The sequence below is a fragment of the Rattus norvegicus genome, chromosome 7 (assembly GCF_036323735.1).
Source record: "Rattus norvegicus strain BN/NHsdMcwi chromosome 7, GRCr8, whole genome shotgun sequence".
Lineage (NCBI taxonomy): Eukaryota > Metazoa > Chordata > Mammalia > Rodentia > Muridae > Rattus > Rattus norvegicus.
This window is the reverse complement of record NC_086025.1, coordinates 20,950,301-20,974,144: the sequence shown is the minus strand read 5'-3', so window position 1 is coordinate 20,974,144 and position 23,844 is coordinate 20,950,301. Positions and strand designations below refer to the sequence as shown.

At 45.5% G+C, this 23,844-nt stretch overlaps 1 protein-coding gene across 1 annotated transcript in view; it reads left to right on the top strand.

Moving 5' to 3' along the window:
• The window catches only part of Polr3b (RNA polymerase III subunit B), a 103,268-nt gene that overhangs the window by 55,989 nt on the left and 23,435 nt on the right, over positions 1–23,844 (top strand). Inside the window, exons 19-23 of the mRNA NM_001191878.1 lie at positions 1,896–2,023; positions 10,153–10,362; positions 12,312–12,470; positions 13,681–13,798; positions 16,933–17,075. Of these exons, the coding sequence (NP_001178807.1) occupies positions 1,896–2,023; positions 10,153–10,362; positions 12,312–12,470; positions 13,681–13,798; positions 16,933–17,075 (758 nt within the window). The remainder of the gene's footprint in view (positions 1–1,895; positions 2,024–10,152; positions 10,363–12,311; positions 12,471–13,680; positions 13,799–16,932; positions 17,076–23,844) is intronic.

Sequence of the window (23,844 nt, the reverse complement as noted above, 5' to 3'; positions counted from 1 at the left end):
TGACTGTCCTGTGAACACCTTGTTGTTAGTGTGGGCACATTATTTGCCTCCATATATAGTTTGTTTAACCTGGCCCCTGATGGAATTTAGTGGTTTTATTTTGATATCAAGTAAATGTAACTGTCTTACGTATAATGGAATCTCTCAGTCCCTGTTCAGGAGAAATAGACAGTGATTGTGATTCTAAAGGGAATTATTTTTCCTTTCCATAAAACTAAAATTTAGAGCATTTAGATATTCACTGTTTATGAATAACTATTTAGTCTTTAAAAGACACTGTTTTGTGATCAAAGAAAATCATTGTGCTTCACCTGGGATCTTGTGCTAGTTATGTTAGTCATTGAACCACATCCCCTACCTAGCTCTGTTTTACTCTAGGGTAGAAAATTCTGCTTTGAGCTATGCTTCTTTAAAAAAAAAAAAAAAAATTAAACTTAAAAAAAGAAATACCTATTCTGATGCTTCTTAAAACAAACCAAGACAAACCCACCTAGACCCTTTCCCAGCCTGCTGACACAGGTACAGATATGCGAGTAGCCCCCACACCTCCGTTCCCCACCCCATCCCTGTCCCCACCCGCTCACCCCCATATCCCCATTCAGCATAGCTTGCTGTGTGCTGGAGAAGTAGATGAGGAAGCCGGAGACCTTCTGTCAAGTATGTCACAGCCGACCTCCACAGCGGGTAGGGGCCTGCTCTTAGAGATCACCCTCTCCTCAGGCGCCCTGAACCTTAGAGGCTGGGGCTCTAGTTCATGGACCTTTGAGTTAGGGACACAGGATTGCTTGCTGCATGGCATGTATACTAAAGGTGGTCTGTGCTACTTTGAATAAGATCCCTTACACCCTCTGGCTGCTCTTTCCCAAAACCACCTGTGCTACTTTATAATTTCTCTCAACCCTGAATTTTCTGCAGAAATTCAGAATTATTATGAAATAACCAAGGTTCTGACAACTGCTGGTCAAATGTCTATGGCAGGCCCTGTCCTATAGGAGTGTTGTGCTAGGCACTGATACATATGAATCTCTAATAGCTGTAGTTAATGAATAATTATGATTTGGGGAAGGGATACTCAGGATCAAATCTAGGCATCACACATGCTAGGTGGGTTCTTTACCATCAGCATATAACCTCAGCCCTTGATTATTTTTATTATCCCACCATGTCCAAAATATTATATCATCATGTAATGAATATTTTTAAATGAGATATTTTACATTTTCTCATTGCAAGTCTTTAAAATCTTATACATAATAGCTAAATTTCATTAAAAATATTAAATCTGATAGAACTTTTACAGTTGAAGAGGTAGATTAACAAATTTAAGTTGTGTGAAATATAATGACAGTTTAGAATAAAATTGAGTTATTTAAATTTAAACTTGAGTTTTAAATTTTAAATCCCTTAAAATTGGGTAAAGTCTAAAACTCATCTACTCAGAAGCCTACTGTTTGAATCCTTCGGTGGACAGTCAGCGAGTGACCTTGGCTCTGGTCTGCATAGGTCTGTGCCATTCTCAGAGAGATCTGTTCCTTCCCCCCACGTGACACAGAGGAAGAGCAGGCTGCTTGTCTGTGGGGAAGTTACTGATACCGTACTTCAGTGTTTCTTCTCTCACTGGTGGTGTGCACCACGACAATGCTTTGCTTCTATATCAGCACTTCTACTTACTGTCTCCCTTCTCTCTTGTTTCCATCCCCGATAAGAACTTTTATCACAGAATAGTTCAAACTCTTTCGAGCTTTATCTCAGCATGTTTTCTTTTGCCAGTTTCATTAGCATCAAAGCTTATTATAGCTCCCTTGAGGACCTAGGAAATAGTATTTTTATTTAATTAAACAGACACTGATTCAGCGCTTGCTGTCCGACCACTGACATCTTCATTATCGTTCCAGAGACACCACCCACTTGGAGATTGAACCCTTCACTCTTCTCGGTGTTTGCGCCGGCCTGATCCCGTACCCTCATCACAACCAGTCTCCAAGAAACACCTACCAGTGTGCCATGGGCAAGCAAGCCATGGGTAAGGTCGCCTTTGAAAACTGCTTCTGAACTGTGTGGAGAAAGACTTTAGTCTTTACTCTCACTACTGTGTGTCTGGGCCATTCAGATGCTGGTGACACCGGGGTTTACTAAGCTCAAAGGAACTCCCCAGACTCGCAGATCTCAACTGGTTTCCTTACAAAGTTGCACATAATAAATTTCCCATAGTTGTGAGAGTGACTACACACGTGAAAGCCCTGAGAAGTGTGAGTTGTTAACCAGGATTGCTGTGTGAAAGAGCAGAACCTCGGAAGGCAAAGGGAGGAGAAGGTTGAAACCATGAGAGGTTTGCCATGTAATGTGTACACCTAGATTGTCTGTGTGCCGGTCTCGAACCTGCCTTGTTCGTGCAGGTGCTCTCGTGTCTCCTAAACCAGTGTCCAGGTCCATTTCTTCCCCCTCTGGTTTATTGCTACGTCATCTATCCACTGAGCGAGACCTGGCAGTCAGATGTGGGGGAGGAGCCTGAAAATGACGTCAGCCAGAGTGCTCTGCTTACCGGGGGTCAGTGCAGTGGGAGAGTCCGCCACCCTAGACCAGTAGCTGGGATCTGGGAATTGAGAGAGGGAGGCCGCTTTCAAAGAGGAAATAAGAGCTAGTGCCTCAGGGGAGTCTCGATGTTTGGTGTGTCTCTGTGGTAAGATGTGGTAGAGAATGTGTGCTGCACAGAGGCAGGTACGACGCATGAAGCCGGACCAAGAATCCACCCCATAAACAAGTTCCACTTACAAACTTGTTGAAAACATCGTTCAGATCCTAAAGAACTTAATGAATTTTCATTCTCCATAAGACACGCCATTTCTAATCTCAAGGGCTACAGCAACTGCAGTTTCAAGCATTGTGAACGGTAGAGGGGAAGGGTCTGCATTGCCACGGTCAGCCCCTGTCTGTCCCTCTTCCAGCTGCAGCTGGTCATTAAGAAATCCTGCTATCATGACAGGCAGGAAGTACAGATATTTCTTCCTGAGCTTCACGCGCCCTTTGGCTGGCTATGGAGAGACGGAAAGCATATTGCCCCGCCACTGTTTACCTGAATAGCGTAACGCCTGGGCAGTTGGGGAGAATTCCCAGTGGGAAAAGCTCAACAGTGGCTCATCCATTTGGCTTGCTATTCATCCTCAGTGTGGGCCGGTGTCCGGCCTGTGCTCCTGACTTGCTAACAAGTTGAAATATACAGCACTGCACCCCATGTGCCATGAAAGGGCTATCACTTCTTTTGGGTTTACCAAACCATTTTGTTTGATGATGTGAATCCCCACTGAAACAATGCACCTTTTGTGTGTAGCCTTCAGCAGAATTAACAGGGCCAATCACTGCATGACTAATGCCACTCGTTTTGTTTGAAAACACAAACAGAAGCACCGGCCATCTTCAGTGCGTGAAGCTCTTTTAAAAATAAACAATATAAAAGGAAGAAAAAAATATTTTTATCATAACCCTTCCCACCCCCTAAAAAATAAAAAAACAACCTTTATTTTGTGGCCCCACATGTCTGAAGCCGGTTGAGTTAGTTACCACACACAGTTAAGCAGGATCAGTGTGCACAGAAAGCCAATTCAGTGTCTGTAGAGTTCTTTTGTCGTCTTCTGTGTGAAGGTTTTTTTTCCTCGTTTTGTTGTGAGTGTCATTTGCAATTCATTGTCTGTGTTTTCTGAGGTTGGTGTATTCAGCTGCTCTGACCCTGGGTCCTGCACATTTAGCTCCTTGGATACAATCCTCTGACGTTACTGCTGACGCTGGCAAGACAAAAGCCACTGAATATCTTAAGTCATAAAAAAAAAAAAAAGCCTTTGTTACTGTTTGTTATGATTAAAGCACACCTGACTGGGAAGGAAAGCGTAGAGACATGCATTTAAAGTTGGCACATGGCATGGGCGCGTTTCCCTTTGGACACTAAACTGGCTGCAGGAGTACCAAGCAGGATCTGTGTGAAAGACACCGAGGGGAAAGGTCAGTGAGAGAAGCCAGAGCAAAGACCCAGGTCTGAGGCAAGCCCAGCCCTTTGAGGAGTCTGCTCTGCATCCTTTGAGCTCCGAGTCTTGGCAGCTGGGAACTAAAAGCCACTTTAAAGAGGATCCATTTCTGAGACTCTTAATCTCAGAGTCCGTGTGGATTTTCCAGAGTCGTCTTTTACTTGTTAGTCCATGCAGAAAGTGAAGGAAGCGGTCTAAATACTCCAGCCAACCTGGAAGAGGTGCTGTGTCCAGCTCCTGGCCCTTTCCATACCAGCCCCTTCCCTCAGAATGAAACACTAGCTCCTTTTCTGTTGCCACAAAGAACTTTGCTAGGACCAGTGTGGACCACAGGAACTCAAAGCCTCGCCTCACACATCAGAGCCAATCCCATGCTGCCTGCATAGGTGCTTCTTAAACCACAGACACCCTAAGTTAGGAATAAAGCACTGAGACTCTCACTTCTGCCTGTGCCGTAGGTGTCGTGACGTGGCTCAGAATAGTAAGTCAGGTAGACGTCTGGTGCCAGTCAGTCACCAGGCCGTGAGCACTGGCTGCCTGCTGGGGCTGCAGTGTGCACTGGCAAGGCTGACTTCAGAGTCTGACTCTATCCTGGCTGGTTTACTAGCTGGCTGTCCCCTGGAGGAACACTTGCTCCTCTTCAAAGGATCACTCAGTTGCTATCAACAAGTTAATGAATATGCATCACGGACTCCTCCAGCCCTGCCCCCTTCAGCTCCAAATTGCTGAGACTTAAAAAGAAAACATCTCAGGAGCTAGGACAGCGGCTGGCTTTGTCTTCACAGGGTCTTCTAAGTGTTCTTCCTGTGTTTAAACTGCAGTGGGATGTCCTGGAATTGGGATGTTCAAAGCACATAGTATTCAAGAATCCTCATGAAGTTTTGTTAAGTCCAGGCCTCTACCCTAATGTTCGTTTTGCAGATCTATTCTTTATTTGTTCAGGAATTTTAAAAGGGGGGGGGGGTGAAGGGTTAGCCAGTTCTTCATAAGAATTTTTTTAATCTATTGATTTAAGTTTTGTTTGTTTGTTTGTTTTAATTGCTGTATTTGTTCTAGGTGTAAGTCTGTGTCATAGTGTTGTTGATGTTAGTCATTGTGACAGCCGCCACTTCCTGAGTACCCACAGAGGAAGGGTGTTGCTGGTCATTAACTCCCATGCATTCATGCCAAACATATGCTCTACCGCTAACCTGCTCCCCAGCCTCGCAGGTCTGACACGCATTTGCTTCTTTGAGCATGGTAACCGTCTCGTAAGGCTTGTGTTTTTCTTTCTGATGAGCAGGCTGAATTCCACAGTGGTTGAGTAGCTTATGCCATGGGACGTTGTATCTCCTATGGAATCTCCTGTAGGACTTACTGAAGTGCTTCTCTAAGGGCTCACTTCCTGCCCGCCTTTCCTGAACTTTGGGGCCTGTGAGGAGTCTAGCTTCTCTGCTGCGTTGTAGATTATGAACTCAGTGAAGACAGAGCTTTCTTTAGTGTTGTATCCTGGTGCCATAGCTTAGCAGGTGGTGTGATAAATACTTACTAACTGTTTCCGAGGGATGACTGCCTGGATACATGAGTGAATGGGCCAGCCTCTCTAGCCTAGAGCGGGGTTAGCTGCACGAGCCCTTAATTCCAGCACTTGGGGGGAAGAGTCAGTTGGATCTCTGTGAGTTCTAGGCCAGCCAGGGTTAAATAGCGAGATTTTGTCTCAAAACAAATAAGCAGAGTAGAGTGATTGGGGAAAAAACCAAATCCAGCATCAGCTTCTGGCCTCCATACACACACATATGCATGTATAACCACACAGTGTGCACATGTGCATGCGTGCGCGCACACCACACACACACACACACACACACACACACACACACACACACGGAGTAAGAGTTTTACACTAAAGAAGAGTAAACTAGAGAAATAATACAACTTGATTCTGATTTATTATAAAACAATAACAATAAAGAAAGTGTAATATTGATTCAGGGGCAGATGAGTGAGTGAATGGAACAGAATTAATAGTTAAGAGATGTGTGTGTTTATAGGCAGTTGAGTCTCTGAGCTGTCTCTCTCTCTTTCTCTCCCTCTCTCCTCTCTCTCTCTCTCTCCCCCTCTCTCTCTCTCTCTCTCTCTCTCTCTCTCTCTCTGTCCCATCTCCCCTCCCACACCACCGTCTCCATTAAGAAAGGGTCTCACTATATAGGCTGGCTGTCCCTAAACTCACGGAGATCTGCCTGCCTCTGCTTCCCAGGCGTCAGAATCAAAGGTGTGCTACCACACTCAGCTGTGGTCTGAGTTTCTTTACACGCATTATTCCCCATCTCGAAACACTAAGTTATCTTCATAACTAATGTTTGGCTTTTTAAAGAATTTTTAAAAATATGTGGGAGGAAGAGGGTGTGTGTATGTGAGTGCTGGTGTCCTTAGAAGTCCGAGAGGTCAGATCCCTTGCATCCAGAGTTATGGTAGTTGTGAACTGCCTGGTGTAGGTCCTCAGAACGGAACTCACGTCTTCTGAAAGAACTGCCGAGCCATCTCTCCATCTGGCAAATGATTTTTGTTTCTTTGTTTGTTTGTTTGTTTGTTTGTTTGTTTGTTTTTCGGAGCTGAGGACCGAACCCAGGGCCTTGTGCTTGTTAGGCAAGCGCTCTACCACTGAGCTAAATCCCCAACCCCTGGCAAATGATTTTTAATGAAGCTGATATAAGAGTTTATGGGGAAAAGAAAGTTCTCAGCTAAACATTTTATTTTGCATATCTATATGTAAAAAAGTGAATGTCAGTTCCTGCCTGACACCATAAAGAACGGACACAAGCCAAATCGTAGTCCTAACCGCAAGAGCCGAAAGGCTTTCTCACATAGGATACAAAAGGCAGAAGCCATAAGAAGAAAAAGGTATAAATTGAATTTCTTAAAATTAATTTTCTTTCTCTTGAAAAACATCTTGGGGTATGAAAACGGGGGGCACAGAGTGGGAGGAGTCTCCCTCCAGAGATACCTAGTTTATATAAAGAAACCTGGTAATAAGACCACCAGTTAAAAGAAGAGCAAAGAAAACGCCAAGGGAGACACTGCACAGAGTGCACCGAGTGGCCGGTGTCCCTGTCAGGCTGCTCTGTAGTACAGTTGTCTCAATACCAAGTGAGACCACCTCGAGGTTCTCCACACACCCTCCTGCAGTGACCCTAAAGGCTGGCGTCCTGTGTGCCAGCGTGCAGGTCAGCAGAAGCCTCTGGCGTTGCCGGTGGAGAGAGAGGAAGGTGTGGTCTGTCTGTCCGTCCAGTTCTTTGGCGGTGTCCTAGCTAAGCATCCCATTACCATCACCCTTCATTGTCTTTGATAGTAATTGATTGAGGCTCAGGACAAAGAAAGGAAGAAAACGTAAATGCACACGACCTCACTTTCCCATAAATACTACTTTCTTACCCGTTTAGAGTATTTTCATCTGGGGGTTGGGGATTTAGCTCAGTGGTAGAGTGCTTGCATAGCAAGCTCAAGGCCCTGAGTTCGGTCCTCAGCTCCGGAAAAAAAAAAAAAAAAAAAGAATATTTTCATCTCACCTTAAAGCACCTTTCCCTCTTTGAATGCACATCTGTGTACTTTGCCACGCCCCTCGATGACTTCCTTATCAAGGAAATATGGCTGAGTAAGGGAAAGCATGTCCTGGGGGTGAGCAAGGGAAATTACCTTAGACAGTGCTCACAACAAACCGGGCCAGTGGAAGCAGACCACAGCTTCCAGGTGTTCCTTTGCGTTAGCTGCGTGTGTCATTTCCCCCAGTGTCTTTTGTGGTGTGCTGTGTGCATGCTGGGTGAGCCCTGCTGTTGATCTGCAGCCCAGTCCTGCTCTTTAAGGAAACTAAAAACAGCAATGAGGACATTGAGTCTGACCCCATGCTTATACAGGCAAGCCTTGATTGGATTTCTTTAGATACTTAATAATCATCCATCATTTTAAGAAAATAATTATAGGGACTCAGTGGCATTGTAGGATCTTGGAGTTTTCATATACACACCCATTGTGTTTCTACAAACGATGTGTACAAGTCTAGTACACAAGTTGGTTTTGTTTTTGTTTTAAAGAAAAGTTTCAAATGAGTCATAACCCAGATGTGCTAAGTGATTTTGCTGCTCCTCTGCTTAGCGGTCAGTAGTAATGCTGGAGAATTACATCTGGCCTTGAGAGCACGATTTAGAGCAGGATCAGGCTCCATGGCTGTTGTTGACGAGGCAGCCATTTGTGTTTCCCTGCTGCATGGTGACACTTGTCGCAGTCTCAGAAGACATGTCTTGGCAGCCTGGTGGGACATTGCCTGAATCCACAGCTCAAGCTGTGTCAACTACACAGTTGGAACTGCAGTCACAACGTACATTTTAAACGGTTCCATAGAGAAACGTAAACGTATTGTCTATGAGCTGTGTCATGACCCCAGCAGCAGTCCTAGGCTAAAGCAGTGAGTGACGGCCATTAGGTACCCTGTCCAGCTTATTGGTTGTCACTGTGAGGTCCAAGTGACTGTCATTTTTCAGCTGGCGTGCGGTGAGTTTGGGGAAGATTTAAGCACAGATGCACACATGCTCTGGTAAGGAGCCCAAGTTCTTCCCCTTCCTTCACCCGACATTTCCTGAGCAGCCGTAATGAGCTCCTCGCTCTGTGGTGTGCCTTCTGTGCTGCTCTTGTCATTGCCTTTGGCGGTGATTGTCGAGAGTGGCAGGGTTTTTATTTTTTCTGCTCAAGTAGTTGGTCTCAGTCCTGATTTAAGATTGCTATTGATTTTTGGGGGGTGGGGCAGGGGAAGTAGCGGTCGGGGATGGGGAAGGAACACAGGTGAGCTAGGAACTCAAAGATGGAGACGTCAGAGGACTTAAATACAGAGTTGGGTATCCACACTGTGGCTTAGTCCACACAGTGGCACCTAGGGCTGATGCGAGAGAGAGAGAGAGAGAGAGAGAGAGAGAGAGAGAGAGAGAGAGAGAGAGTGTGTGTGTGTGTGTGTGTGTGTGTGTGTGTGTGATCATAGAAGGCTGTGTGTGAAGCAAGCAAAGCGTCCCCCTGATGCTAGCACCTCCCTGCGGTCATTCATGAGTGAAGAATGTGTGGAAGTGAAGGGTTCAGTAGACCCCATGAGATCTTACAGCGAGGCAGATCTGCGTCTCCTAATTTTAGAGTTAACTGTGTGTCTGTGAGCTCAAACACACAGCTTCTACAGGAAGGCCATAAATTCCACTGTAGGGTTAAAATTCAGATTTCACTTGTAGTTAACAACATAACCCAGGAACACACCCTTCTAAGGACTGTTGGGAGAAGGCTAATTGCTAAGGAGGAAAGAGTTGGGGTTGGGGATTTAGCTCAGTGGTCAAGCGCAAGGCCCTGGGTTTGGCCCCCAGCTACGAAAAAAAGAAAAAAGAAAAAAAAAAAAAAAGAGCTCACCCAGCCAGGCTGTGTCCTCTCTCCTCACCCAGCCAGGCTGTGTTTTCACTTCCTCTGGAGAGGGGATCTAGCCTTTCACAAAGTGTTAAGAACAAAGCAAGTAACAAAATCAACACAAAAGTGTAGCAGGATTTGTTCAGGGTAGATGGCCTTTGGTTTTGTTTATCATTTGTTTGCTGCTTCATGAATAACAAGTGAGCAAGACCACACCTCTGTCGAGATCTTCCCGATTCCATTCTCACTTTCTCGTACATTTAAATCTTTTGCTGTCACTAGTGTGTGCATTCTTGCCGGGCTGTGTAAGTTCTTGCATGTGAAAACCCAACGCTGCTCACATCGTCCTAAGAGAGCCAAGTGTAGGCTTGTGGAGTGAACTTGTGAAATTAACTGGTAAAAACCAAAAATATGCAAATAGGATCGATTATACTTAGTAAGTCCAAAAAAGTTGAAATTGTTTAGATTGTTATTACTGATTATATTTTTTCTGAGATTTCAAATATTTAGTGAGAAAAGCCACTATTTGATATCCCAGAAAAAAATATGATCAGAGTAATAAAGTTGCTTTAGAAATCAATAACTACCATATGAGTATTATTTTGAAATGTTTAACCTGAGATTCTCTTCCTTCCAGTTAAGCATGTTTAATGTATTTAAACTCATTGCTACCTGATTATTCTACAGGATATAATGGTTGGTTTTATTTTCTCCAATATCAATGAAGGTACCATTGGATACAATCAGCGAAACAGAATTGATACACTAATGTATCTACTAGCATATCCACAAAAACCCATGGTTAAAACAAAAACCATTGAGTTGATAGACTTTGAGAAATTGCCAGCTGGGCAGAATGCAACTGTTGCCGTGATGAGCTACAGCGGCTATGACATTGAAGACGCCCTTGTTTTGAACAAGGCCTCTCTGGACAGAGGTAAGTAAATTCTTAGAGCTTAAACACCAGAAGTACTGTTTTTGCAGAATTAGATATAGTAAGTGATGATTATAAATATTACTTGGGGTCAGAATCCAGTACAGGTTCAGAATGGTTTGGACTTTATACACAAACTGGGGCTGTTGTATGTTCTTTATTTAAATTGAGAATTCCATACATGAGTATTGTGTTTATATCATTCCCACCTGGCTTCCTCCTCCTTCATCACCCTACCCAAATTCTTAACTTCTTTTTTGAGACACACAGACCTAGACACACACAGACACACACACAGACACACACACACACACACACACACACACACACACACACACACACACACACACACCGGTCTGAGTGCTTTAGTGTTGCTTGTGTGTACAAGTGTTTAGGGATGACCACTTGGGATGGACTAATCTGGCAGGGAGCCTGTTCCTTAAGAAGACTGATTCTCCCTCTCCTGGCAGCCACTGATTGCCTGGAGCTCTTAATCCAGCATAGAAGCTTGTAAATTCCCCGCCCACCTTGGCGCATCAGCTGTGTTGTCGCTGTGCAGCTCGAATTTAGGCAGCCATTTCCTTGAGGTCTCCTGGGTGCAGGGCAATGCCAGGTCTAAAACTGTAAGACCTGCTACACTTTCGTGTTGGTTTTGTTACTTGCTTTGTTCTTAATGACTGACATTGAAACAATGTATTGAATGTGTAACTTCGAGATCTGTTTTTATTTTACTAGCAACTTGAACGTTTCTCAAAGAAAGAAGTAAATGAGAGGTTTTTTTTTCCCACCAGGAATTAAATAGTATGTGAAAGGCTCATTTTTGGTGGGGGCTGGTGGTATTTATTTTTAATCAATCTGGTAATACATGCAACAACAGTCGTGTTGAGAGGGCAGGTGGAAAGGCTGTTCCTATACAGCTTAAGCCCACAGTCTATGATCCATTCGTTAGCCACGTGTCAAAAGCCAGAATGTACAGAGACACAAACCTTATCTTGTAGTTTTGTGCTTTTTTATTCTTCCCTCTTAACGTTCTCCTTCCACAGGTCAGCACTGCATGACCTAGCCAGCACCACCTGGTCTGCAGGCTGACTTCTCTATTCAGTCTCCAGCTCCTTCCCTCTCTGGCATACCCACCATGCCTCCCCTTCCCTCTCCCTAGTTGCTAGGCAGCCCTAATAGTACTCCTAGACATGTGTCACTGGCATTAATGTTGGCTGCACTGAATTTATGCCCCTTTTTTTCTCAAGTGACAACAGCCATGCTTTGAAACGAGATATTTTCCTTTCTGATTAACTGGTAACGTTGATGTGGAAATCTGAAGACTTTGTGATGTGTATCAGAAACACAGTTTAATGATCAGAGTTTACCCTCTGTTAGCTTTTAAGCTCCCACCTATAAATAAAATGTCCATTTACGCTTAGAAGAAGCCATGGGATGATTTCGTGCAATTTGGACCCCCATGCACTGCAGCCTGCTGTGAATGGCTGTGGCATCACAGTTTCAGATTGTGTGATATTAGCAGAGCAGCTGGCCCTCTGGGCTGGGTTTACCGTGGCCGTACAGGTCACTGGGAGCCATGATGATAAGCAGTGATGACTCTGTCTATCTTATATTTTGTTCACTACAGTCACTTTCACATTTAAAAGGGAGGAGGCAGGGAGCACATGTGTGTCCCTTCCTGGAGAAATAAACATTATTTTTCTTGCCTGCTTAGATCTAGCCATAAATGCTAGAGTCAAAGAAAGGAAGACCTTTCGGGGAAGCTTGGCAGAAATTATAACACAGAGAGTTTGTGTGTTGAGCAGCCTGGCCTGAAACGTGGTCTGTTTTCAGGTGTGCTAACAACTTCCTGGGTGACTGGTCGTTTAGTTCTCTGGAAAGGTGAATACCACAAGTCCATGTCTTCGTTTCATATTACCAGGGATTCTGACCCATTTGGGATTTCATTTCAGGTTTTGGGCGTTGTCTCGTCTATAAAAACGCTAAGTGCACATTGAAGCGATATACCAATCAGACTTTTGATAAGGTGATGGGTCCCATGTTGGATGCTGCTACCAGAAAACCCATCTGGCGACATGAAATTTTAGATGCAGATGGCATTTGTTCTCCAGGTAAAAAAAAACCCTTAAGAAATAATGAACTTCACTGTGTACTTTTTAAAATTGTGAGAGTTATTTAGCAGTATTTCTGAATTTTTGGTAAACAGGACAGAAAGAACCAGTCTGTAACACCCCATCTAGATTCAGCCAGTATGGTCATTTTCACTGAATGTTCTTCCTATGTTTTTCTATACATCAAGTGTGTTTTCCTATAGCAAAAAGTGTATCCTAGGTATAATCTTAAATTATACAGTAGCCACACTGGAGCCATGTTTTGACCACAGTCTTGACTCTGCGTCTGTGCTGGTTATTTCCTAGTTCACACAGTTTGCTTATGGCCTGACTTGGGACTTCCCTTTCCCTAAAGGGAAGGACTTCATTGTGATTATAAATGTGTAATGAATTTGTATGTACAACAGACGACCTTGCCGTGGGCCCTGCAGGCTAGTGGAGAAGGCTGGCAGTGCATCAGATTACACACAGGCATGTCAGGTTACATCCAGAGTAGGTGATCATAGAGAGAACTGTGAGACCATTGTGTGGCAAGAGGATTTGCCCTGCTGGGGAAGATCTGCACCACCTCTGCTGGGAAATGAGGTGGTGTCTGCCGATGGTAAGATGTGTCTGCTACTAAGCCAGAAAAGCACAAGCGAGACCTATGTGAGTCCGGGAGTTTGATAGCCGAGGCTGTCCGAACGGAAGACTGCCATCAGGGCGGTGCGGAATGGGGAGCAGCTGAAAAGCCTGTTGTCAGCCTGGCCACCTTCCATACACCCAGCCATAGCTGAGTCGGTGTGGACAGTCTTCTAGGGAACATGATTCCCCAAAGCCACACTGTGTGTGAGTCTCCTTAAGTCTGTCTACCTTGTTTCTTTGGAAATATTTGTGAAGCTTTCACACTGATCACCGTGACTTTGAAAAGAAGCATGAGGATGATTATTTAAGTAGCTGGTCCTTAAACTGAAATAGTAGCGAAACCAGAGATTTTTTTTTTCCTTCCCAAGGTAAGCTGGTGCTGACTTGGTACTGATTGAAATGTCTACAAGCTCCTAACCTATTCTGATACCCTAAGAGGTAGACGGGTGAACTCTGTTGACTGGGGTGGTGCCATTCTAGTTAAATTGAGGTAGGGTTTTACTTGGCATGCCATCGTCAGTTTCTCAGTCATCACATGAGAAAGGACAGGTGATGGCGATCTGTTTAATGCTCTTCTCTTCTGTAGGTGAGAAAGTAGAAAACAAGCAGGTGCTTGTAAACAAGTCCATGCCCACAGTGACTCAGATTCCTCTGGAAGGGAGCAACGTGCCACAGCAGCCACAGTATAAGGATGTGCCCATCACGTGAGTATTGATAAGACACAGATGTTTGGGAAAAGAATGGGTGGGCAGTTACATGTTATATATGATATGGGTCGGGTAGTTATCCCATTTCTAGTTCTCCGATATACATAGATACAATGTATCATATAGTTATATATTTTTATAAGTGGAAGAACTAGAAATGGCAACATTGGATACCTTTCCTTACATGAAAACAGTGTGGGATCATGGAGATGGTATAACCTGGTGAGAGGAATGGGCCAGTGGACAGGAGCTCTGTGTAGAAGAGACAGCAAGTCACTGGGTAGAAAAGGCCCAGGTTTGGAGGATCAGTGAGCTTGCTAACACGGGGAGAACTTGGGATTCATTCTGCAGAGCGTGACACAACCGGATTTGTGTCATAAAAAAAATAAGACAGCGGCTGCATCATGACATCACCAATGTACTAGAACGGAGCAGTTTCTAGATTAGTTGTAATTACGTTACCTCACCGGGATAAAGCATCTAATCCCTTGTTTTCACTATGTAATGAAAGAGTCAAGTTTATTCATCTTGAAATTTCTTCTCAGCTCTCAAATGTAATGGAATATGAAACGTATTGAGGTGAGGCAGTAGTAGTTACCCAGTGTGATAGAGAACCATCTAGGGAAGATGACTGTTCTGCCTTGGACCAGCTGACTGAGGCTAAGGAGAGGGGTGGGAAGAGGCTGGCCTAGAGCAACAGAGACTCTCACAGGAGAGAAGTGCACTGGCTGCCATCATGCTGACCGCCTACTGTGCTGGTCAGTCCTCTGGGCACCCTCTGGGTGAGAGCTTCGGCAGCCCTTTCACCCCATGAGCTGTGTTCTCTTAGAGTTCATGGGAATACAGGCAAGGAAAACCTGGGTGCCATCCCGAGGCCACCGGGGTGTACTTGGCAGGGATAGGACTTGAATGCAGTCTGGTATCACAACCCTTTTGAGAGCTATTCTAAAGGCAGCAGCACGAGGCAGAGCCATGAACTTGTATGTGGGCAGGAGAGCAGGCAAATCACTTGGGAATGGTCCATGGTACCAAGTCCCATCAACAGAACTCACTCCTGTGCAGTTACCTGTAGGAGATGCTCTCTCCTCTCTCCTGGAGGAGGCGGGTGCTCAGGGCCCGCCTTGCCATCTGCTGGCACGTTCCTGTCTTCCATTCTTCAGAAACCTCGCTCTGCCACTTGTCTTGTCTTTCCATACCGCCCACCTGTCTCGAAGTCGCTTCCTTTCCCTCCGTAGAAAATGCTCTCGCTGTGCTAGTCATCCTCGAAGAAAATTGATTTGGGATTCATTCCGAGCTAGTCCCCCTTCTGTTTCTCTCTCTTGGGGGTCTCCCCTGTTCTGCTTTCCCACCTCCCTCCCAGATTCTCATCTCTATCCCACTGGGAGAGCCGCAGTGCAGGCAGCCTAGGACAGCCTGTGTTCTTTTCAGTTCAAGAGTGGTTTAGGTTTTTTGTTTTTTGTTTTTTCTGCCCTAGGAGGTATGTTAGTTACAGAAGACAGCAGTGAGCCAGCCAATGCCATCCATGCCCTATGGATCTCACAGCCTAGTCCAGGAAGAGGGGATAAACAGATAAAGAAACCCAGAGTTGGGCAGATTTGCCAAAGTCAGTGGCATCTCCTGTTCTAGTCTTGTGGATAAGTGTTTCTCTCATCCACGAGGTACCTCTCGTGCGTGACGCGTCTTTCTAAAACATTTGACACCGCAGACAGACAGACCCTTGATTTTTCTGTTAGCACTGCCTTACCCCACTCTCCTCCAGTCTAGTTTCTCACAGTCTCTCACCCCTATTGTGTGGCCTGGTGGCAGCCTTGTCCCTGGTGACTAGTAACACTTGTCCCTCTTCCAGATGTGCTTCCCTACTTGGAGAAACCTAACCCTCACTCCTTGGCTCCTTAAGATGTGCCCAAAGGACAGCTGCCTGTGGCTGGCTCCATGTGGCCCTGAGCCAGACCGTCTTCCTCCCCAGTCCCAGACTGGCTTCTCCTAACACTCAAACCCTTAGCTCGCTCGCTCTCTCTCTCTCTCTCTCTCTCTCTCTCTCTCTCTCTCTCTCTCTCTCTCCCACCCCCCCACCCCTCTCAGTAGCTGAATTCTCCCTGCCTGGGCTGTTATTCTTATCTAATCACCCAGGCAGGCTGTCAGCCCTCCACCCCTTCAGCTGCGTGTTAATTTCCTGAGTGACCAAGTGATTGTTTTTTGTTTTTTTTCTGAATTTCTTTTTTCTTTTTTCTTTTTTCTTTTTTCTTTTTTTTTGGTTCTTTTTTTCGGAGCTGGGGACCGAACCCAGGGCCTTGCGCTTCCTAGGTAAGCGCTCTACCACTGAGCTAAATCCCCAGCCCCTAGAGTGAACTTCTAAATGACAGGGATGCCTACGAGAATGCTCCCCGGCATGCCTTTTGTCGTTATGTGCACACCAGCCCATGTCTCTAGGGAATTGTCTCTTGAAGACATACGTTTGGGCCACTCCCTCTGCGTGAGCAGGTCTCACGTCTCAGATCACCTGTGTTAGAGCTTGATAGCCCCCCTCCCTCTGACACTGTTGTCTTCCTAGGCTCTAGCAGGACAGCTCCCTGAGTGTCTGATTCCCATAGCATCGATCGACCACTCTGCCTTTCTTACTGGAAGCAAGCTCCTTTTGTGTGGGAACTCTATCCTTCAATGGCTTTATGTCAGAGCCTCCAGGGATCCAACCCTTGGCGGACTCCTCATAGTGTCTGTCGTATAAAAAATACATGAGGCAAGATGTGTACTAATCTAATAAGTTGAAGGACTTTGCGAAAGTGGTTAGGCACTCCAAACTGAGTCTGATCAACTCTGAAAACTCAGCTTGGCTCCATGAGGCAGGTGTTTCACACAAGCTGTGTGGTTGTCTGTTACTCTGTTGTCTACAGCAATAACTGTAAGACTGTTACCCTACGTCTGCCTCATAATAAATGTGTTACATTTGTTTTATATATAATGTATTATATTTAATTGTAAAATTTAAATTTAATGCTGGAAATAAGTAATTTTTCAGAGCATGACAGGAGAATATCAGAATATTTTGTGGCGGGATTGAAGAGTATGCCATACAGTGACAGACTAGCAAAGGGCAGTTAGAGGCTACTTGAATGACTTTGTCTTCACATCAGGTACAAAGGTGCAACAGACTCTTACATCGAGAAAGTGATGATCTCTTCCAACGCTGAGGACGCTTTCCTCATCAAGATGCTCCTGAGACAGACGCGGCGTCCAGAGATCGGAGACAAATTCAGCAGTCGCCATGGACAAAAGGGTAAGTGGGACCCCAAGTGTCGTGTGCTAATTCTCCGATTCTCCTGATGATATTAATGGTTGAGGTCATTACGGTGGATGAGTTTATCCTGTCAGTCACTCATTCCCTTCTCTTCACTTCCATGCCCAAGATTATCAATCCAGGCACCATACCCATCAAGGTGCATTTAGCAGGAATATTGATCCTTCTTAGGAAAGGCACGTGCTTGGGCCTTTCTCTGTTCTTTCTGCTGGGTCACAGAATCTCGGCTCCAGGAGGTACCCAGAATTAGATATCCCTCATCTAACTAACTGAGATTTTATTACCCTCATTTACTTGACTTAATATCTACACAGAAAAGAATTTGACATGTTAGAAAATGTCACTATTCCTATAAGAATTCATATCGTAAAGGAGTCTCCCATTCTGTATCAACCTACACATGTCGCATTACTGTCCTGATAGTTCTGTGTTAACACAAGCTACAATCATCTGAGAGGTGGGGTCCTCAATTGAGTAAATGCTCTGTAAGATCCAGCAGTAAGGTGTTTTTTTCAATTAGTGATTGAACTGTGAGTTCCCCTCTGCCTGTTGTGGGTGCTGGTGGCCCTGGGTTGAGTAAGAAAGCAGGAGGAACAAGCTGTAGGCAGTAAGCAGCTCCCATCCATGGCCTCTGCAGCAGCTCCGGCCTCCAGGTTCCTGCACTGACTTCCATCAGCATTGACGAGCAGTGATATAGAGTGTAAGCCAAATAAACCCTTTCCTCCCTGCTTGCTTTTTGGTCACGGTGTTTCATCAGAGCAATAGAATCCCTGGCTGAGACACATTCCCATGTCCATTCACTGTTGTGTGGAGGGCTGGAGATGGAGAAGCATGGTAGAGCTTATCTACTAGGTTCAGTCCCACTAGTTACAGAAACATGCCTTTCCAGTCTTAACTCATAGTGAGGCCTTTCTTGGAGCACATGCTGAGTCAGTACATGCTAGGAGTTTCTGAGTAACCAGACGAGAGTTGAGGCTACCTGCTGTCTCGATGGGTGGGCTGTCCTTGGGTCTACCTGGAACCCCCTGTGAGTCCACACACAACATGGACAGAGCACTGCTGTCCACATGAGCACTAGTCAGTAAGCGCCATAAACACGGGCCTCTGAGTGAAATGTCAGGAAGGCTTTGTGCTGCAGCGTTTCCCAGACTGTCAGTATGACAGGGATCGGGCTCCCTGTCAGAAGCGTCTTTGGCTCAGTTGTTTGCACAGTGGCCTTAGAGAGCCGGTTGGTCTTGGGGCCTCTGGCATAACACATTTCTCTGCGAGCTGAAGGGTGTCCTCCTGGGGTGGCTGACCTTTACTTCCGTGAGGACTTTGTCTTCCTAGTTTTCCTTTTCCAGATGCCTTTTAATCCAAGGTAAGACCTTCTGATTAGCCCCCACTCCCTTGATAGTCCTGTCTTACAGTCTTGTCAGATTTATTGAGCAGTAAGGCAGCAGAAAGGGAAGCAGCCAAACAGAAAAATAGGTGGCAAAGACTTTAAGAGAGTAATGAAAGGCTAGGGCTCTGGGTGAATATAATTTCCTTGCAAGCATGATTTTTATCAGGTAATAAACACACAGTATCTTGTCATGTGTGTTATGTTTATGTGTGTGTTCAGTACCACATCTGTGGCAGTCCTGTGCCTCCTGGAGTTTAAACTCAGGTCATCAGACCTGGCAGCCTTTACCTACAGAGTCATCTCAGTGGCCCACACACGTGATTTTAAAGGTTGATTTGTTGTATTTGAAGTGGAGGTTTGAGCTGGTGATACAGTTCTATGGTAGATGACGTCCTCTGGAGACCCTGTGCTTTCAACACTACAAATAGAAAAGGAGGGCCGTGTGCTAAAAGAAAACTTGGTCCTCCTCCACCTGTGTCTCCCAGAAACAATCCTGTCCCGTTTACACCTTCATATTTCTAAGTATTATTAGACGTACTCATTATTTTATGTGCTACTCACAGATTCACTCTTGGATGGATAGGTGGGTCCAGGAACCTGCACCTCTTCTCACACCCTACCCTCGGCACCCTGATAGGACTGTTGTAGCAGTGGGTCATGTAATTACGCTGACAGATTTAGTACAGAGTGAGCAGTCATTGAGGGCTCCTCTGTAGCATAGGTTTCTTTCTGAAGCAGTAGCTCTTTCGTTTATTTATCGGCTATTCTGGGCATTACCTCTTCGCCTTTATACTGGTCTTGCATACCATGAGCAGCCTCTCCGTACAGCTTTCCTCAGGATCAGTACTCTATGGAGCCTCCTCCTTCCAGCTCCAGACCGTGGCATTCATCCTCCGAAGCAGAGCTCGTTAGCATTATTAAGAGCACAGTGTCTGGGTTAGGGAGATGGCTCCACTTGTAAGGTACCTGCCACTCAAACAGTGACCTGAGGACACATCCCCAAAACTCATCCAAACAAAACCAAACCCAGGGTGTCAGTGCACATGTTAATCTCCTCACTGAGGACGGAGAGGAAGGATCAGAGGATGTGGGGCTTGCACCAGCCAGTTTGACTGAATTGTGGGTTCTACCCTCAGTGAGAGACTCTGACTCAAAAAATGCGGTAGAGACCAAAAATGAAGATACCTGATGCTGAACACACATGCTGGGGTGCAGTAATGCTCCTGAGCCAGCAGTTTCACAAGAATACTGGGGACACTCTGTAGCCATACAGTTTGGCTGCTACAGCAAGTACCACAGATCCAGGAGGCTAGAGCAGCAGTAGATGTGGCCATCCAAAGGCCAGGTGTTAGCAGATACAGGCTCTTTTGAGGCCTTGCTCCCTGGCTTGCAAACTGTCACCTCACTGTGTCTTCAAATGGCGTTTTCCCCTCTGCACACATATCCCCAGTGTTTGTTTTATAAATACACCAGGCATATTGGATTAGTTTTCATCCCTGTGATTTCATTCAACTGTAATTACCTCTTTTGTTGTTGTTTGGTGGGGGGGAGGAGGTTTTGTTTATTAGCTTTTGAGACAGTCTCACCATATAGCCTTAGCTCAATATGTAGCCCATGCTAGCCTCAAACAGAGATCCACCTGCCTCTGCCTCCTGATGCTGGGATTAAAGCTGTGTGATCACTAAATACAGGTGCCAAACTGTTCTCCTTGTAGAAAGGATCATGGGAAGTAAATTTCACCAGGTCACGTATGTATAAGCATGTCCTGTCCTCTGTCATCCTCCTTATTGGCCTGTGCTTCGTTTGGAATATTCTAGCATGAGAATTGTTTTCCTGACAGCATAACTATGTTGTAGATCCAGTGTTGCTCATTCACAGAGACTGACCTCACAGGACTCCTTGTGCTGTGTGTGTGTGTGTGTGTGTGTGTGTGTACATGTAGGTACCACATGCATATGAGCACATGTGTGTAAAGGTTCAAGGTTGGTGTCTGATATGAGTCCTTGCTCATATTCCACCGTTTTTCTTTTCTGTTTTTTTGAAACTGGTTTCTCAGTGACCCGGAACTCATGGATTAGGCTAGACTGGCTGACCTCTCTCCCTTAACCTCGTGACTTATCTGATCTGTGCCGCTCTGCCTAGTTAGTCTGGGTAACCTGTAAGTACAGAGGTTTACTTCTTACAGTTCTAGAAGCTAGAAAACTCAAGGCCAAGGGTCCCACGTTTGTTGAAGGCTTGTTTAATTACTTCATCTCTTGGTAGACAGTGAAAGGGTAGAAGCACACGGGAGAAAGAGCATGAGCTGCAATCTGCAGCCTCAGATGCTTCTGTGTTCAGCGCTAATCTGTTCATAGACAGCACTCATAGGCCCTAAACACCACCCAGCAGTCCCCAGCACTCCACACTGGGGACTGAATTTCTCACACATATGTTCAGGGAGATAAATCTAAGCCACATGATGTCTGTGCCCTGAGCAAGCGGTTTGCTCTTTAATAAAGTGGGACGAGTGGGACAGGAACCATGTTCTGGAGTTAGGCAAGGGCACCCCTTAAGAGTTTGACCCTCGGGTTTGTGATGTCTGGCAGACTCTTAAGTAAAGGTGGCAGTGGGTGAGACTGGGGCCAACAAGGGGGTGTACACTAGGGATAAAATTTGGGATCATGTGTGCTGTTTGTCCCCTGTAGTGTGGCACCTTGGGCACACTGATAATGGTGTAACATCTTATGTGTGGTCTGTCCTTTTGTCCATACAGTTCTAGTCTCCTACCATACAGAATGAGGCATTTCAACCTCAGAGAGGATGCTTGTCTGATACAGCTTAATGCTTGCAGGACTAGATTGGAATCCAGAATGTTCTGAGTGTGTTGCCTCTTCCATTAAACTGTCTGAGGTGTTTCTTCTCTATTCTGATACCCCATTGTCATCACCTCTGAGATTGCCACCCTGCTTGAAGTTTCTCCATAGAAAAGGTACCGCCTTTTCCTGTTGATATCTGCCAGGAAAACAAAGCAAACGCTACCGTAGACCAGTCCAGAAGGCGCACTCCCAGCCCTACTTCCTGCTTGATTGATTGCAATTCAGTGTCAGGAAAATGAAGTAACTTCTCAGCCTCCCATCCACCCATTCTCCTGATCGTCTGGCCAGGTGTGATGTCTAAGGATGCAATGTGGAGGGTTGTTGAGGACAGTGGTTGAAGTAGTCACACGACTCAGCTGACAGAGGCCAGAGATGAACTGGGTGGCCCCTAGGACGGTTAGATATTGCCACGTAAAATGGGAATACATCGGAGACTGTGGGCCATAGCACCAGCCGTGTGCTTAGTTATCGTTGCAAAATGAGCCGATAAAAGCCTCAAGAGTTTGTGGGGTTCTGGGGTACATGTGCCACGACATCATTCCTGGTGTGGCCAGTTTGTTGTGGTCCACACAGATACCTTCTAGGGTAAGAACAGTAGTCAGTGGAGCCTAATTTCCACTCTTTTGAAGTAGACTTGTTTGGATAATACAGCACTGCCTGCAAGTTGGCCTGTAAGTCTTCTCCAGAAGGAAACCTGCAGATTACTTTGATGTAGCCTGTACTTATGCTCCACCTTTAAAGCTTGGAGCTGAGCTCGTGGTGTTCCGGGAGTGGCGTGTATGCTCCTAGAGACGGACTGGCTGGTTTGTTATCTGCTTTGGGTTTAGGGGTTTTGTTGGTGTTTGTTTGTATGTTTGCTTGTTTGTTTTTAAAGCTGTTGTTAGGAATTCATTCAGTACATGTACAATACACAGATTAGATTACATTTCTACACTAATACCTCTTAAAACAGCCTTTCCAGGAGTTGGCTGCAAGTTGTAGATTTTGGTTACACAGATCATGACATTGGTCTCTGCTCAATCACAGTTAGTCACTTCAGGGTAGCAGGATAAGAAGTAGCTAAGTGACGCCACTGCGGCAGGAAGTTGAACATTGGTAGCTCTGTGCTGTGCATGATCACAGAGCTGATAAAGACTGAAGAGGATGGGATGGGTGGGTAAGGCAGAGCAAGAGAATTCTCCACAGCGTGTCCCCAGTGTGATGAGCGAAGACCACAGTTAGCCAGAGGACGGCAGTAAGAAGCAGAAGAGTTTTCTCAGTCCCTGCAGCCTTCCTGTCTGGGTCTTCCAAAACTCAGGGGAAGCCCTTAATCCCAGCACTTGCCAGCAGAGAGAGGCAAGATGATCTCTGTGATTTCAAGACCGGTATGGTCTACAGAACAAGTTCCAGGACAGCCAGATCTACACAGAGACCCTGTCTCAAACAAACAAAACAAAAACACAAAACACAAATCAACAGTAATACCCCAAACCGGGACTAAACTGACAGAGCCACTGATGCAGAAGGGAAGTCTTGGATGGAGATCAGAAAGAGCCCAACACACTCTCAACGCCTGCTGCTGCATTTTGCAGTAGAGAAACTGCAGTCCCTGTGACATCCAGAATCTTCATGGAGTACATACAGACATGTCTTTCCTGGTCCTTTATGAACACCATCGGCGAGATCACCATCCAAAGAGCTTTGAATGAAGACTATCTGGGGAGTGTGGGGTTACTCAGTGAGGGCCTCCTCTACAGCCAAGAGCCAACCTGCCTGTGTGTTCTCAGGGAGGCAAAGTCTGCTTTGGTTTTGAGTTCTTTGGGGAGTTTTGATCTTTTCCATGTTTCAGGGTTTCACTTGGGAGACAGCTGGGCCTACCTTGCTCATAGGCAAAACACAAAAGGCCTTCCTGAGGGCAGTAGAGCAGAGCCATGGGTCTGCAAGCTCGGTGCCTTCCTGTCCTGTCCTCGTCACTTGGTAGGTAAAGAGACAGAGATGGTCACGTGGTGCTCACTGGAAACAGTCTGAGCTGAACTTCCTCTCTGAAACAGAAATAAGTGTATCCAGATCCCGGGTTTTTATAAATTTTACATAGACAAAACTCAAGCACTTTTTTAAGTTGGTGCCAAATAATATTTTCATATCGAGACTTTCCTCTAACAGTGCCTTTATTAGATTTCATCCTTGGTCTTTTTAATTCGTTAGGAAAAGAATGCGTTAGTCTAAGGAGTTAAGTTTCATCTCAGTGTCCAGGCAGAGCGAATTATTATATTTCTGGATATCCTCTTTCTGTTGCTGCCATTCACGGTGAGCAAGGAAAGAGTAGCCCCCTTTGATGTGGAGAGGGAGAAGCAATATATCACTCTCCCAAAAGAGCATTTCTCAGTCTCTCGTGTGAAAAAGGATTAGCACCTCCAACAAAGGTCCCAGATCACAGGACGGCAGCAGTGCCAAGCCGTGTTTCTAAGGAAAACTGTATTTGAGCAAGAGTGTTTGTCCTGGCAAACAGAAGCATTTTAATAACTGCAGA